The sequence below is a fragment of the Cladophialophora psammophila genome, assembly GCF_000585535.1.
Source record: "Cladophialophora psammophila CBS 110553 chromosome Unknown aczJe-supercont1.19, whole genome shotgun sequence".
NCBI classification, from domain to species: Eukaryota; Fungi; Ascomycota; class Eurotiomycetes; order Chaetothyriales; family Herpotrichiellaceae; genus Cladophialophora; species Cladophialophora psammophila.
The window spans coordinates 483426-499364 of record NW_006912940.1 but is presented as its reverse complement, the minus strand read 5'-3'; the positions used below and the strand labels follow the sequence as shown (position 1 = coordinate 499364).

The 15939-nt window shown below is 51.7% G+C and overlaps 7 protein-coding genes across 7 annotated transcripts; 4 read left to right on the top strand and 3 right to left on the bottom strand.

Moving 5' to 3' along the window:
- Window positions 1-756: 756 nt before the first annotated feature.
- A1O5_10320 (methylisocitrate lyase) lies at window positions 757-1713 on the top strand (the record flags this gene model as incomplete). The annotated part of the gene is made up of 1 exon (XM_007750896.1): window positions 757-1713. One exon carries the CDS (start codon window positions 757-759, stop codon window positions 1711-1713), a length of 957 nt encoding a protein of 318 aa, XP_007749086.1.
- A 299-nt stretch (window positions 1714-2012) lies between these two features.
- Window positions 2013-3979, bottom strand: A1O5_10319 (succinate-semialdehyde dehydrogenase (NADP+); the record flags this gene model as incomplete). The annotated part of the gene is made up of 8 exons (XM_007750895.1): window positions 2013-2168; window positions 2232-2410; window positions 2490-2579; window positions 2639-2705; window positions 2765-2895; window positions 2965-3434; window positions 3512-3779; window positions 3835-3979. 8 exons carry the CDS (start codon window positions 3977-3979, stop codon window positions 2013-2015), a joined length of 1506 nt encoding a protein of 501 aa, XP_007749085.1.
- Window positions 3980-4819: 840 nt separating this feature from the next.
- A1O5_10318 (uncharacterized protein) lies at window positions 4820-6732 on the top strand (the record flags this gene model as incomplete). The annotated part of the gene is made up of 2 exons (XM_007750894.1): window positions 4820-6287; window positions 6374-6732. 2 exons carry the CDS (start codon window positions 4820-4822, stop codon window positions 6730-6732), a joined length of 1827 nt encoding a protein of 608 aa, XP_007749084.1.
- A 339-nt stretch (window positions 6733-7071) lies between these two features.
- Window positions 7072-8910, bottom strand: A1O5_10317 (uncharacterized protein; the record flags this gene model as incomplete). Its single annotated transcript, XM_007750893.1, has 5 exons — window positions 7072-7586; window positions 7641-8033; window positions 8094-8351; window positions 8407-8734; window positions 8851-8910. The coding sequence occupies 5 exons, from the start codon at window positions 8908-8910 to the stop codon at window positions 7072-7074; spliced, it is 1554 nt and encodes a 517-aa protein (XP_007749083.1).
- A 799-nt stretch (window positions 8911-9709) lies between these two features.
- Window positions 9710-10586, bottom strand: A1O5_10316 (uncharacterized protein; the record flags this gene model as incomplete). The annotated part of the gene is made up of 3 exons (XM_007750892.1): window positions 9710-9893; window positions 9953-10239; window positions 10305-10586. 3 exons carry the CDS (start codon window positions 10584-10586, stop codon window positions 9710-9712), a joined length of 753 nt encoding a protein of 250 aa, XP_007749082.1.
- Window positions 10587-11523: 937 nt separating this feature from the next.
- A1O5_10315 (uncharacterized protein) lies at window positions 11524-13952 on the top strand (the record flags this gene model as incomplete). Its single annotated transcript, XM_007750891.1, has 6 exons — window positions 11524-12343; window positions 12414-12514; window positions 12594-12743; window positions 12810-12892; window positions 12968-13665; window positions 13738-13952. The coding sequence occupies 6 exons, from the start codon at window positions 11524-11526 to the stop codon at window positions 13950-13952; spliced, it is 2067 nt and encodes a 688-aa protein (XP_007749081.1).
- Window positions 13953-14738: 786 nt separating this feature from the next.
- Window positions 14739-15917, top strand: A1O5_10314 (uncharacterized protein; the record flags this gene model as incomplete). The annotated part of the gene is made up of 1 exon (XM_007750890.1): window positions 14739-15917. One exon carries the CDS (start codon window positions 14739-14741, stop codon window positions 15915-15917), a length of 1179 nt encoding a protein of 392 aa, XP_007749080.1.
- Between the last annotated feature and the right edge of the window lie 22 nt (window positions 15918-15939).

Below are 15939 nucleotides of genomic sequence, written 5' to 3'. Positions count from 1 at the left end.
TAGAAATCCCAACTTCCAGGAGTTTGGATTGTTCAACAAATCCATTAGCCAGCATAAACCGAAACCCAGTTGTTCTATCCTCTGCAATACTGTAAACCTCCGATCGGCTATCCTCGTCCGACTCGGACCATGTGGGGAAAGCGATTCCTGCGAGCAAGCACCGAACTCGCAGATATGCGTCCGCACTCGCACCATCCGATCGGAAGTCTCTAACCCCCGCTTCCCCAGCAATCTTTGTGCCAACAAGCCGGGTACTTCACACGTGACATTTAAGTAGAACCTAAAGCATTTTAACGTGAATTTTAGGTGGTATATTCGAGAGGGGTCGAGGCCGGGCTTCAAATTCCAAGGCAGCTCCGCCCGTGCCGCTGGGTAACTCCGTACTCTTTATTTTGCTTATACCGAGTTCTACGAGTGCTACAAGGGACTACCCGGTACAAGTAGGTATTGGTTGACAAACCCCACTCAACGCCATATTCCCCATTGAGCGGGGTTGCGTCTTGCCTCTTTTGTCGTCCGTGACTGTTGCGCGTAGCAATGGCGGAAAACTGATCCCACGTAACGTACCTATACTTGTCATGTGCTTGTATCGCTGTCCGCTGCGGTAGCCTTTCAATCCGTCAACGGAAGCGTCTTCGACAGGTGATGTTATAAATTTAATCTCGGCTTCCGTTGGCGACTTGAGGCTGTGGTGCAGACTTTTGCCGAGTGTGCACGAAGAACATTCCTTCCATAGGCCCAGTTTACTCTCCAACCATGAGCACAGGAAATCTCAGTGCTGCGCAGCGGAATGGCGAAGGCAAGAGGCCATTTCGACAAGCTGCAACCATCCTCCGCGAAATGTTGAACGATCCCGAGAAGATAGTTGTTTGCCCTGGTGTCTACGATGGCTTTACGGCCCGCATTGCTCTCGACATCGGCTTCGACGCACTCTACATGACAGGCGCGGGCACGGCTGCTTCTCGAATAGGCGCACCGGACTTAGGTATCATCAACATGACGGAAATGGCGGCCAACGCAAGCATGATTGCGGGATTGGACTGGTCTGTCCCAGTGATCGCCGACGCCGATACAGGGTTTGGCTCGTCATTATCTGCAGCTCGAACTGCGAAAACGTATATCGAAGGAAACGTGGCCGCGTTGCACATCGAGGACCAGGCGTTCATCAAGCGCTGTGGCCACCTCCGTAATAAGGAACTAGTGCCCTTGGATACATACTTGACTCGGATCCGCGCCGCGAGCATGGCTCGAGAAGCATCTGGCCGAGATCTTGTCATCATCGCACGGACCGACTCCCTCCAATCTCTTGGGTTCGACGAAGCAATTCGACGATTAAAAGCTGCACACGAAGCAGGCGCCGATGTCGCCTTCTTCGAAGGTCTTGTCTCAAAGGAGCAAGCCCGAGAGGCGGTTAAAGCGCTCGCTCCTATCCCATGTCTACTGAACATCGTTCACGGCGGGGTGACTCCGGTAATCAGTGCGAAGGAAGCGAAAGAAATGGGATTTAAGATTATCATTTGGTCCATTCTGTCGTTGGCCGAGGTCTATAACTCGACTCGGCGCGCGATGAAGGAGCTTCGCGACACCGGGTTGGTGACGGAGAGAGAAGATAAAGCTGGTGGCATCTACGATGTCTTTAGTGTCGTGGGGATCAACCAGTTCGCCGAGTTTGATGCTGCCGCCGGAGGAGTAACTCTCAAAGGCGGATTTTGAGATGAAATGAGTGAAGTTATCAATGCCACATTATCCAGTTCGCGCATATTGTACTTAGAAAGAAAGACAGCATCGTTGAATACATCTTATATCTGCCTGATGTTGCATTGTCATGATTTCTAGGCAGTACATTATCAAGACAAACTTCCAAGACAGTCAAGCTTGGTGATTGACGCTATTAATTTTTTTTAAAGATTACGATAGACGCAGCACAACTCTGTTCTCGTATGTTTACTGCACATACTCTCACGTATGCCAGAGGGATCTCAGTCGTGCCGCCTCCGCAACTTTCCTCCAAATCATCCGGTTGCAACATTGAGGAACATGCTCTTGAGAATCAAGTACTCATCAATACCTTGTCTCCCACCCTCCCTACCGAAGCCTGATTGCTTCACACCTCCGAAAGGATTCTCCGCGGCCGAAAGGAGCCCAATATTCACGCCAACGACACCAACCTAGGTCACTCATGGTCAGCAAAACGTTCATATCATAAAGTCGACTTCAGGAAGGACGCCCACCTCCAGGGCTTCCGTGACACGCCATTGTCTGGGCATGCTGGACGTAATGACGAAGGCTCCGAGCCCTACATCGACATTGTTTGCAAGTTCGATGGCTTCCTCTTCTGTATGAAATTTGTACAGCGGAATGACCGGGCCAAAGACCTCGTCTCGCTCGGTGATGGTGCCACGCGGCATATCTGTGCGTAATAGCAATTTGATTAGCATCTTCGAAGATGAAAGAGGAGCCATTCGGGAGGTTCGGAGATGAAGACTGACCTGTAATGATGGTCGGATGGACATAGTAACCTTTAGTTCCGTCAACTCGGCTGCCGCCTAAGATGATCTTGCCGCCTTTGCTCTTGGCCTCTGAAGTCTTTGTCAGTATGTTTTTGGATATCACCAGGCTGGGTAGAAGGAAGTCAGACCTTCAATGTGGGTCAGCACTTTCGTGAGCACATTTTCATGAGTCAAAGGTCCAACGAAAACGCCATCCTACAGCCATGATCAGTATATACGTTTGTAGCACAGATCTATAATATAATCTGCAGTACCTGAGTACCTGGTCCGATTTTGAATGTCGAAATTGTGTTGGATAAGGCTGTTGCAAACTTGTCATAGATTCCGGCTTGGACGAAAATTCGATTGGCAGCCACGCACGTCTGGCCAGTATTTCTGAATTTCGCTGTCGGATGGGTCAGTAAGTGAACGATGCATTTCCCGGCCCAGATCTCTCTCTGGAGGTAGTACTAACCCATAACAGCAGCCTCGACGGCAACGTCAACATCCGCGTCGTCAAAAACGATAAAAGGGCTATTTCCTCCAAGCTCCAGGCTAAGTTTCTTCACTGTCGGTGCACATTGTTCCATCAATAGCCTACCAACCCTCGTGCTGCCGGTAAAGCTGACTTTTTTCACAAGCTTGTTCGTGCAAATTTCTTTCCCTACTTCCGCGACGGTTGTCAAGCTGGTGATGATTTGAATCACTCCAGGAGGAATGCCCGCCTCAAGGGCAAGAACAGCCATGGCGCCGGCAGACAGAGGCGTCTCGCCGGCAGGCTTCCAGATGGTAGTACATCCGGCAGCGATGGCAGCGCTAGCCTTCCGAGTAATCATAGCCATGGGGTAATTCCAGGGCATCAGGCATCCAACCACCCCGATCGGCTGCTTCATAGTGACGAGTCTCTGATTTCTATTGGCGGTGGGAATGTTTTCGCCATAGGTCCTGATTTTTGTCGGAGTTGTCAGTAAACGATAACGCAGCGTAGGTTTTACCGTGAAAAGAGATTCAGAATTTCCTACCTCTCAGCTTCACCGGCAAACCATTCAAGGAAGCTGCAAGCGTAGATCACTTCGGCCCTAGCCTCGTAAAGCGGTTTTCCCGTTTCCAAAGTGATAATCAAGGCAAAGTCTTCAGTATTTTCCAAGCATAAATCGTTCCATTTTCTCAGCATCCGCCCACGCTCGCGGCCTGAGGTGGTTTTCCATGTCTTGAAGGCTTTGGAAGCGCTTTCAATAGCTCGAGCCGTATCTGCTGCTCCCATTTCAGGAAAAGTGGCGAGTTTTTCACCTTCAAGTAAAACTGGTTAAACCTGCATGTCTTCCCACCGTGCGAGAAATCTTACCTGTGCCTGGGTCGATTAAATCGAATGTTTTCCCGGAAGCTGCATCGGCCCACTGTCCATCAATGAAGCCATGATAGTGGAGTAGCTTCTTATTTTTGATGTCAGAGAGCGACTTTGTCTGCTGAAACGATCCCAGAGAACCCATGATTGAAGAATTTCAATATGCTAATATGATAGCGAAGACTAGTAGGCAAGGACATGAGAAACGACAAATATAAGCCACGGGGATCAATATTTGTGCAAATAAGAAATGCAGCGGGTGGCAGTCCGGTCCCAGGGACCTGAGCCTGTTGAACCGTGCGGCCTGGTTAGCCCCACCGACATCGTAGGCCTGCCCACTGTAGCAACCCACCTAGGTACTGTTGTCGACTCAACCTTGGTTTGGAGTCGACTTGAAGGGGGCTCCGAACCAAGGCCGCGGAGTGCAAGGAATCGTGTCACAGTTTGACAGTTCTTCGCCTGCATCTCGGCACGTAGCAGTAGACTGTGGATTGGATCTGGGGTAGCAATTCTGGGGTTGATACAAGTTTTGCTCCTCGGTGGGAAATTCGAGTGGGGGAGGGGAGAGAAATGGTCAGTGAGATGCTGAAAGCGTGGAGAAACCTCAGTGGGAAAATTAAGGTAGATTATCACGGAGCAGAGCTTGTTGCATAATGTGCACTTGGTGGCGAGCTCTCTCTCCGAAGCTGGCCCGATCCAAGTGAACAAGACAGACATCAAGCGTCCCTCTTGGCCGGTGTCGGGGGCGCAAGGCTGAATTCATACAATCTTCGATGAATGAAGGAATAGCCCGTCACCGGCGCCCCTTTTTCAATTTCTCCGACAGCGGAGAGGGATATCGATCCGAAGGGTCGATAGGCAATCTCAAGCCTTTCAATCCTTAACTTTGGGCCCGAAGCGCTTGACGGCAGGAACAGATGTGAGTGTCCTTCCTGCCTCATATCGTCAGCAGAGTACAAGGAGACTTGAGAGAGCAATGATCAAGATGATCGCCAAAACCTATCCCGTCAAGATCTTTACGCCGGCGCCCATGTTGGGCTATGGCTATGATATTGTCGACTTCTGGACGATTATCATGGACGAACGCACCCGTCCGGACGCCATAATCATGGACAGCGGCTCCACGGACCCCGGACCGTATATGCTCGGCAGTGGGCGCACAATTGTCAGCAAGCAGGCATTAATGCACGATCTGAGTCCGGTGCTCGAAGCCTGCGCTGACTTTGGCATCAAATTGTTAATCAGCTCCGCTGGCGGCGCCGGTACAAATGAGCAGGTCAACTTCCTAGTCGATGTTGTGCGCGAAATCAGCGAGAGAAAAGGTTACAAGTTCAAAGTCTCAACAATCAAGTTCAAGAATGACCGGCAGGCGATTTTAAAAAAGCTGCAGGCGGGCGCTATAACACCGTGCGGGCCTGGACCTGCTTTGAAGGAGGAAGACGTGTTGAATGCCGTTGCCATTGTCGCGCAGATGGGGGCTGAGCCTTTCATGAAAGCATTGGAAGATCCAGAGGTGGACATCATCATCTCAGGACGGTCATATGATCCAGCCCCTTTTGCAGCGTACAGCATGCACCGGGGCGTCCATCGCGATCCAGCGTGGCATATGGGGAAAATTGTCGAGTGTGGAGGACAGTGTGCGGTACCCAAAGGCCGTTCGATCCTGGCAACCATGTATCAGGATAGCTTCGAGCTCACACCCGTCACTCCAGGCCAGAGATGCATCCCCCGCTCCGTCGCCGCACACACCATGTACGAGAAAACCCGCCCTGATAGGCTCCCGGGGCCTGGAGGGGTCTTGCATCTGAACAACGTACAATTCAAGCAGCAAGCGGATAATCGGTCGATCTTGATACACGGGGCGACGTTTGTTCCTACCCCAACATATCAAATCAAGCTCGAAGGTGCCACCCAAGTCGGCTTCCGTTCAGCCTTTATCGGAGGCATTCGAGACCCTATCCTGATACGAGGTATCGACGACTTTCTCGAACAGACGGTCCGAGCCAGGACAAAAGCGGCGTTTCCACTCCTCGGTGAAGCCGCCGGTCCACAGTTAATATTTCACATATACGGGAGAAATGCTGTAATGGGCCCACTCGAACCGGCCACCACGATTCCCCATGAGATCGGTGTCCTAGGTGAAGTCGTCGCTGAGACCCAAGAGGATGCCGATGCGATAGCAGGACTCGCTAGAGTCATGGTTCTACATGCTGAATATCCAGGGCAGCTGGCAACGGCGGGGAACTTCGCGTCTCCCTTGACGCCATTGGAGCAGTCTGTGGGACCGGTGTACAAGTTCAGTGTCTATCATCTCATGGACGTCGAAGACCCGCTCAGCTTCTTCCCAATCGAAAGTTTCTTCATCGGCAGCCCGAATGATAATAAGACCAAGCCTGTACCCTCAGAGCGACCGGTTCGCCGGGCCGAAGATGTCGTGACAACCCTTCCAGAGGGTAAGTTCCCAGAACTATGCGCGCGAGTGGACGAACACTGTTCAACAATGACTTTGATTGCTAACTGCTGTCCTTGCATTTCACAGCTCCAAGGCACAACATTACTAGTTCGCGACCTAGAATCTCTGACCTAGCAGCCGTCGTCCGGTCAAAGAACTCCGGTCCTTACGAGATAACACTAGACATTCTCTTCGACGACGCCGGGATCTGGAAGCACGTTCGTGATAGTAACGTGCTCACCCCAGAAGCGATGAAGAGGCTCTACCGTCTGGCTGACGACGACATCTTGACGTGCATGTTTTTTGAACCAGCTCTCGGGTGGAAGTGTACATTTAAGCGGCCGGCTAACCAGTTACAGGGCAGTGTTGGTGAGAGAGATACTTTCGGGACCCAGCTGCATGCACCATTGCTGGATGTTGAGGTTCCGGCATTGAATTTAGCATAAATCTAGTCGATTACCAGGCCCTGTCGTGGAAATATTCAAAAATTTGAGAATAAAATGTTCAAAGGAACACAATCGTTACTTTTGACATATGTATCCGCTGTCCTGTTCGGCCTCCCTGTCTATTTTGTACTCCGCAGCAAGATTGCAAAAAAATGAAACAAGAATTCCGTGGAAATTTAGTAATAGATATCTGTGCCATCACCTATGTCTGGACCATACTCAAGGCTAAATTCGAGTCGAACTATCCTCCTTATTCAATTTTTCCATCGGCTAACCACAGAATTATGGCGATCAGATATTCGGAGTACATTTTGGAGTTTCAGGCTGCAGTACAGACTGTTAGGGTTTCTCATTTCCTGCCTCGCCCACTCCCTCAATTTGTTGTGCAATGATTTTCTCGTCGAGGGCGTCCCTCTGTTCCTGTGTCATGTGTCCTACATCCACGGCGACTTCCTCACCAAAGAGGGCGCTGATTTCCTCGAGGGACAACCCCTTCGTCTCTGGCCACCAAAGGCACAAGGCGACAACTATCATGGCGGTCGTAACGGCGAAAACGATGTAGTACTTCCAGCCAATATTGGTGAAGGCGGTCGGAGCGGCGCAGGTGTAGATGACGGTAGCGAAGAAAAGACCAGACACGGAGATGGATGAACCTCTGGCACGTAAGTGGTTTGGGAATATTTCCGTGCAGTAGATATATGTCACGGCGTCGATACAAGAACTGTAGAAGGCGACATGAATAAAGAGGAAGGAGACAGCTGCGGCAAGGCCTGCCTTGTTGGTCGTTCCTTTGTAAGTGGCTAACAAGGCCATCTCGAGAATGAGAGCCATAAGGCACCCGGAAAATCCGATTACTGTTATTGTCATTGATTAGTTCAAAGGACTCCCGTTGTGATCGCGATACTTACTCATCAGCCTCACGCGTCCCACTCGATCAACTATCAACGCGCTGATTGCGTTTCCGGCAACTCCGACGGTGACCCAGCCCGCCGTAAACGCAAGGGTAGTTGGTGCCACATATCCTAGAGCCGTGTACAAAATGACGCCGTAATTGTTAATAACGATGGTTGCAGTGCATTGGCCACCAAAAACGGTGAAGAACCCCAACAGCAGGCGCTTTCGGTTCGGCCAGCCGGTGAAAAGTGCTCTGTATCCCCCTCCTCCACCAAGTTTCTCAAGTTCTAGTTGTTTCAGCAGGGCGTAGAATTCCTCCTTGACGAGGATACCCTCTGGATCTTGAGGGTCACGGTGGAGCTGCTCCATAACCTTGTAAGCGCGATCGTGTTTGTCGTGGAGGGCCACTGTAATGTGTCAGTCAGGGATGGATGCTCGAGCTCGAGCTTGAGGAGATAGCGACTTACACCAACGGGGGCTCTCTGGGATGAAGAACAATCCAGCAAGGAGCATTACGGGTGCAAAGCATTGGACGGCAAGTGGGAAGCGCCACTGAAATTGTCCAGTGTAGCTATAGCAGCCGTAGCCAACCCAACCGGCCACGGAATAACCAGTGCAGAGCAAAGCTCCATGGACTCCGACAAAGACACCACGAGTATGAGGCGGAGCAACTTCGCTTTGGTAGAGAGGTACTCCACACACAATCATGCCAGTTCCAATTCCTGCTCTAGTGAGCGTTTCCTTCATTGTCAAGCTCGTGTGATGTAGGGGCTGTCATACCTGTCAATGCTCTCGCGAACAAGAACATGCCAACATCAACGGATCCGCATTGCAAGGCTCCGCCGACCAAGCAGGTGGCAGCCGCAATTCCAATTCCGCCTCGTCGTGAAAACTTGTCACAGAGAGGTCCGATAGAGAGTGCTCCGATAAAGCCACCGGCCTGAAACAGGCCGTTCATAGCACCGGTTATGGCATTTGTATGAGACAAACCGGGGCCTTCAGTGGCAAGGTGCAGGTATTTGAAGAAGTCCGGTTGGCCCAAGGTGGTGGCGATGATGGAGCTGCAGTAGCCATAGGTGAAAGATCCCAGGGAAATGTAGATTGTAATCTGTCCCAAGGAACGGTTAGACCGTTGAAGCCATCTATTTCTTTCGGATAAAACATCCAATTGCCCATTGTCCGAGATGGATGCTTGAACTTGAGTCTGGATCCTGTCTCACTTACCAAAATGCTCACGAGTCTGATCTGATCTTTGAACCACCCCTTCCGCTGTCCGGCTGCCATCTTGCTGGGAAGAAAATATGTGTACGGCGTCCCTCGCGTTTGAGGGTATATGAGGCTTCCACCCAGCAGGGAAACGAAACTACCAGGTAGCAGTATTCGTAGGGATAAGGAAGGTAATCGTGGAACGTTATACAATGACGCCGACCAGTCAGGAACGTGAAGGCGAGATAGGAGTGATATCGAGAGCACAGATGGCCAAGATATATCTCTGTTCCCACTATCAGTACTTCATCCCTGCTCTCCTATCGGAGCCGGTGTACCAATCCAGCCTCCCCCGAACATCGGCCATTTGGAAGGGGCGCATTGTGGCAAGGCCCAAAGCTCCCAGCCACCGACCAGCCTGTAGCTCCTTTGTGCAGCGGACGTACTCTGTACAACTTTGGGTAAATGATATTTATCCACACCCATACCTCGAGCCAATAGTTCGAGTGGGGAAAGCGGGGGCTGAAGCGGAGATTGGCCGGAGTCTCCTGAGTCGTCCAGCGCGGAGAAAGATCTCCAGACCACGTGTGAGTGCTGTCTTTTTAGGAAGTACTCGAGACCAGTAGGGTACAGCAGAGAGACAGTCGTGGACCAAAATCACCATGTGCGCAGATGATCTCCACCTATTAGTTGATCAGGACTCGGATTCTCAGAGCGGTGAATATGGTAGCGGTCATTCTGTTCTACGTCCTGGGTATGTGGAATACCACGGCGGTACATACATGTAGTCAAGTAGACATATCAAGCTTGCTTATCTGCTGGAAGCCGCATCCTCACTTCGCCGCGCTCTCGCCATGGCCACTTGGGTCCAAAGCCTTTATGCACTTCGACCGCCGTCAATGACCAATTCCGTGCCTGTGATGTAGCTTGCCTCATCACTTGCAAGGTAGCAGCAACCGTTGGCAATATCCGTAACATCGGTCAATCTTCCCAATGGAATCAAAGACACAAAGTAGGCGCGATTCTCTGGAGTGTTTTCCTTTCCGAGGAATTTGTGAGAACTAGATAAAGAGCAAGCATCAGCCAGTGGTCCACCCAGCTTTGAACTCGCAGTCCTTACAGTCCGGTGCTCGCGAATTGCGGGCATATCGAATTGAATCGGATATTGTTAGGGGCATACTCCTGTGCCAGCGATCTTGACGCACAGCAAACTGCAGCCTTGGTGCCATTGTACCATGTAAGCCGCGGTTTTGGTCTGGTGGCCCCAGTGGACGCGATATTGATGAAAGAACCCCCGCCCTTGTGTTCCTTCATCCACGGCACGATGACGGCCACCGACAGATAGATCGATTTAAAGTTGACAGCACAGACGAGATCGAATTCATGGTCGGGAACTTCCTCGGATGGCTAAGGGGTCTCAATATCAGCATGGCGCCACCGTCGGGGCAGTTGGTTGTCGCCTAGGAGCCCACCTGGTTTGAATAGCATGTCCCAGCATTGTTAACGACAATATCCGGGCCGCCATACAATTCAATGCACTTCTGTAACACGGTTTTCCAATCTTCACGGTTAGTCACATCAGCCTTGACAGCCGCGCACCCAAGTTCCTTCGCTACTGCCTGCCCGCTCTCAGGGTTCATCTCAGCGATGAGTACTTTGGCCCCTTCATGGATGAACTTTGCTGAAATGGCCTTTCCAAAACCGCTTCCGCCGCCGGTGACAATCGCAACTTTGCCTTCAAGTCGGCCCGGCATTTTGTACTGGATGAGGTGAAATAGAGAGATTCGGGAATGATTTCTTCAGCGCGACGATGAGGTCTCCCAAATGATCACGTATCTTGGGGCCAAAATAGCGAACTTATGGACGTCTGGCGCCTCTCGGGGAAGGTTTGGAAATAGTATTTATTCACTCTTCCATCGAGAAGGCATCCCCTCGCCGTCTTAGCCGACCACTTCCCTTTCGACCCCAATGTCCTTGGTGGGGGACGCGTTGAGCAGCAGAGGGTTTCTAGCAAATTCAAGCAGCTGACCGGCGAGCAGCAACGAGGGAGGGGAAGCAACCATGCAAGTATGGGGACCTTGAGTCTGGATTGGCGATCTATGCGATTCTCGGTATTACCGTGCACAACCAAAGTCCTGACATACCCAGGCCCGACATAGTACCTCAAGTTAATCCCCACTCGGCAGATTCCAGGGTCCAAGTTTCCCCCGCGAAAAAAGGGGGGAAATCTGTCCATTCACCAACCCTAACATAGGCAGGACTGAAATGTTTAGGCATACGACTTGACCAGGCCTTCTCATTGCTTGATTCCCCGGCTCTTGCCTACGCGTGGAGCCCCTCTGGGGTAATGGGCGTCCCTGAAAATGTCACCCGAAACCCGAGGCAAGCAGTTTGTCCCTTCTCCGCTCAGAGCATTTTGTTGTTGTCTTTTCCCCAGTCCTCACCCACTCAAGCTTAGCTACCGAAGAAATCAGCTATCATGGCCACAGGAGCTGTGTCAGCCTTTCCCACTACTTGGGCCCCACTGGCAGAGGAGCTGAGGTTCTTCAAGCCGCGCAGGAACGGCGTGACGCGAAGCCAGAAAGAACGTCGCTATCTTTGCAACGTCTGTGGAGAGTCCTTTACGCGAAAGGAGCATTGTCGACGCCACGAGCTTGGTCGTAAGCAAATCTTTCGAGGTCCCCTTTGAACATGTCACCATTGGTAAGTTGCCGAGCTGACCAATTGAATGGTATCCAAGCAGATCGGTGGCAGAGACCACATGCTTGTCCAATATGCGGTCTCACGTCCGCACGCAAGGATGTCATCTCGCGACACATGAGAGTTCTTCATCGTGGAGCTGGGGGGCCAGCAGACGCACATGCAGGACAAGTACCTTGCATTAATCCAGACGCATCATCCACCGACTCCAATTTTGACCTAAACGGCCAGATCGTGGAAGAGCATCCACCAAACGACAACAACAATAGGGATACGAACAGCTTAGTGAACAACCAGGTCATCCCAGAGGTTCTCCCTTCGTTGTCCACGCTCCTGAACGCACAGAGTGCCGCCGTCGGCGCCAACGTCAACGCCTTCGAGCTGGGTCTCGATCGGGGATGGAAAGCTCCAATCTTGGACCGTGTGCAAGCCCCAGCAGCAAATGCAGAAGTCGCTCCTCAGCCTCAGATGAACTTCCCGCTCCTAGATGATGCTTTTATCCAATGGCCGTGGGATGAACCATTCTACGCCCTTCCGTGGTCCGAAGACACAACCAGGAACATATTAGCAAGGAATGGTGATCCAGACAATGGAGAATACCAATCTTCTGGTTTGTTCCTGGGATTGATTCCCTCTGAAATTGAACAGGCAAAGGTCAACCTACAACTCTTTGACATCGAGAATCGACTCAGCGATTTCGTATTCCCAACCAGCTATATGGTGATCAGGCTCGTGCGAGGATTTTTCAAGCACTTTGCGCCACATTGCCCGATTATCCATCCGCAAACTTTCTCGATCGGCACAATTCAAGGTAGGAAAAGGCATCCTCTCTGACCGGAAGCTATGGTCGTGCTCTCAGCTCTAATTATGCCTGCAACTAGCACCTCTTTTGCTCGCTGCAATGGCGTGCGGCGCCGTCTACTTGAATGAACAAGAGGTCAGCATCCGCTTATACTACGCGGTCTTGAAGCTGTTGAGCGAGGTACGCAAGAAATGGACTTTTTGTAACCAGTTTCAGAAACGTCAATGACCCAGGATCTAACACCTGGGCCGCATCGCAGAACGAAGATCTGGTAATTGCTGGCCAAAGGGACTCGGGGTTTCAACTCTGGGAATTGCAGACGAGACTCCTTACCTGCCAGTTCGGGCTCTTCGGAGGCGACAGTCGGATTCAGCGGCAGGCTCGTCTGTCATTCACCAGACTGCACGTGGTATGTGCCTTCAATTCCGGCGATTTGGCCTAGTCTTGTAATGATGCGCCAGCTAATCCACCATAGCTCGGCCGCGAAGCTTCTGTGGAGGCTACAAAAGTTTCTGCGCATGACTGGGCAGGTTGGGTGTTTCGCGAGAGTATGATCAGGTGAGTATTTCACCAATTTTCTCTTGCATATTTGTTTGTGATCCTCGTTTCCATTCCCCCCACTGACTTGGCCAGGTGCGTGGCTTGGACCACAGTCCTCAGAGCAGTCTTGCTCTGTAACGAAGATAATGCGGTGTTGAGGAGCTCGAGCGCCGAGTTTGATGGAGCGCTGCCCTGCTCGGAGGAATTGTGGTCGGCTGGCGGCATCAGCTGGCAGAATTCACCACGAGTGACGACTTCTTCTGTGGATTGTTTCAGGCAACTTCTCTCGGGAACTCCGCTCGACGACACGATCAGTCCGTTCGGCCTGTTGACACTGATCAGTGTCATTCTCTCCCATATATGCACACTTCGCCTTGGAAACCACACAGGGACGGTCGCGACCCCACCTCCGGATGAGGAATCCCTCAAACTGGCGCTGCATACATGGGAAGAGGCGTGGAGAACCCATCCACATGCGACGACTGTCCCGGATGCACCCCAGGGCCCGCTGATGGCCGACGCGCTTGTCGTGCTCAACTCCGCATATTACCGCTTATACGCGAACGTGCAGATGAACGAAATGAAGACGCTCGCCCTGCTACCAGTCGACCAGGTCTCTCGGAGCCGGATGGGAAGGCTCTATCACTTCGACAATCCTCCTGACCTGATGAAAGCGATAGTCCGAGCCTGCAGGTGTCTGCTGGTCCGTGTCCGCTTGGGACTGGGCTACCTGTTGAAGACTTCGTGCTTGAACTACCCATGCTACGCGCCGTTGGCCGCTTATGAAGGAAGTAAGTTCTCACGGCAAAAGAGAGAGCCCCCAGTCCTTTAGGTACTACAGAGCCGTACTGACGTGAGTTTAGGTCTGTTGATGTGCTGGTACCTCCTTGGTCGGCACCTCTCGGAGATTCCCGGACCAGAAGAGCTCGTCATCACCACCATGATGGACGAGATCGTCGCCGAGAGCGAATATAAATACGAAAAGCCGATCCAAAGAGAGCTGCTGCCGATCATGATCTACAGGGACATGATCAGGGAGAGATGGGTCTGGCCTGGTATGTTGCTCCGGAGTGAATGATATTGATGCACCTTTCCCCTGCCCGGATCGAAACCACACCTGGTGAATGGTATCTGACTAACTTACCTCGTTCCAGCAACTTGTAATGTAATATCCAACAATCTCGACGGAATGGTCAAGAGGCTGAAACCGCTGCTCGAGGGACAAGGTCAATAATTGGAATGGAATGCCAAAGTTGGGTCATTAAACATTTTTCTCGGGGACAAATTGGAAAGACCCGTTATCTCCGACTCTTCGGACGGCTTGCTGGTGTGCCCAGTCGTTTTTCTGGCCGGCGTTTTGGGGGTGGCGGATCCCTCGTAAAAGTTATATCTGCTGGGTAATGTAGAGAGCCAAAACGCTCTCTTGCTTGGACCGTCCTCGGCATCGTACATCATTCTCCGGCATGTGCTACGATATGAGATGTTCGGCTATAGCTTTTTGATTAAGCTATAGCTATGGTCCCAAGATCCATAATGCTCGGTTTTGTCAAAAAAAAAAAATCGCCTTGGTAAGGGGATGAGCTGGGACTGAGGGGAACCAAATGCCTCCAGTGGGGAAAAGAGAAGGAGGAGAACACGGTCGCGGGGGATCTGGCGCTGGAGATTGCTTTTCCGAAATGACAGGCCGGTGTTGAAGGATTTGCACGCCTACCTGTTGTGTAAATATATATATATATATAGTTGGAACAGCCAGCTGACAGAATTTAAAAGCGTATAAATAGGCTGTTTTGGCGTCCCCTCTTCAAATCACTACACCCGACTGCATCGCTAGAGAGATTGACTGTTGTCATTGCCGTGTTCCAAGATGCCTTCCAACCAGGACGCCAGTATGTATATGGTCCCGCCCAAGACACCTCCGGCCCTCAATATCCCTCCCTCGAACTCAACTGTATCCGTCAAGATAATCGACAGTACATCCTGGATCGAAGTGCCATTGGGATCATTGATGGGCCCAGGTATCCCGGGCCACGACAAGCTCTCGTGCCCGTCGTACTGTTTTCTCATTGAACATGGCCCGCTGGGCCGAAAGATCCTGTTTGACCTCGGCACACGGAAAGATTGGGAGAACCTGGCCCCCAGCATTGTCAACATCATCAAAGACCACAAATGGGGCCTGACGGTTGAGAAGAACGTTTCTGAAATCTTGACTGGGGAAGGCGTCGATCTCAAGAGCATCGAGGCCATCATCTGGAGCCATTGGCATTACGACCATACCGGCGACCCGAGCACGTTTCCCTCATCGACGAAGTTGATCGTCGGGCCGGGATTCAAAGATGCTCTCACGCCAGGATATCCGGTGAATCAAAACAGCCAGGTGCGCGAGTCGGACTGGCAGGGACGGGAGCTGGTAGAGGTGGACTTCTCCGCCTCCGGCGACCTAACCGTGGGCGGGTTCAAAGCCTTGGACTACTTTGGCGACGGCTCTTTCTATATCGTCGACGCACCCGGCCACGCAATTGGCCATGTCTGCGGCCTCGCACGAGTGACGCCTGATAGTTTCATCTTCATGGGTGGCGATGCCTGTCACCATGGCGGAGAGTACCGTCCCACCAAATACTTGCCTCTCCCGAAGAAGATTGATCTGGATATGAGTTCGAGCACGATCAAGTCGCGAGCATTTTGTCCAGGCAGCCTGAGCGGAGCTGCTTTTTGCGATGTCTTCAACCACCATAAACCCGACCAGGAAGTTTACATACTAGCCAAGAACTTCTCCCACGATACGGACCGTGCGAATTTGACGATTCACTATCTTGAAGAGTTCGATGCCGCAGACAACGTCTTTGTGATCATTGCTCACGACACGTTTCTCCTTCAGAAGGAAGCCGAGATTGACTTCTTCCCACGCGGGTCATTGAATGATTGGAAAGCGAAGCGTCTGGATGAAAAGGCAAGGTGGCTCTTTTTGAAAGATTTCGCGGAGGCGGCTGAGAAGGGCCTGAAGCAGGAGACGGAAATGGGTGAGGGAATCATACTCAAGCCTTGAAGTCCAAGCGTAAATATCCCTT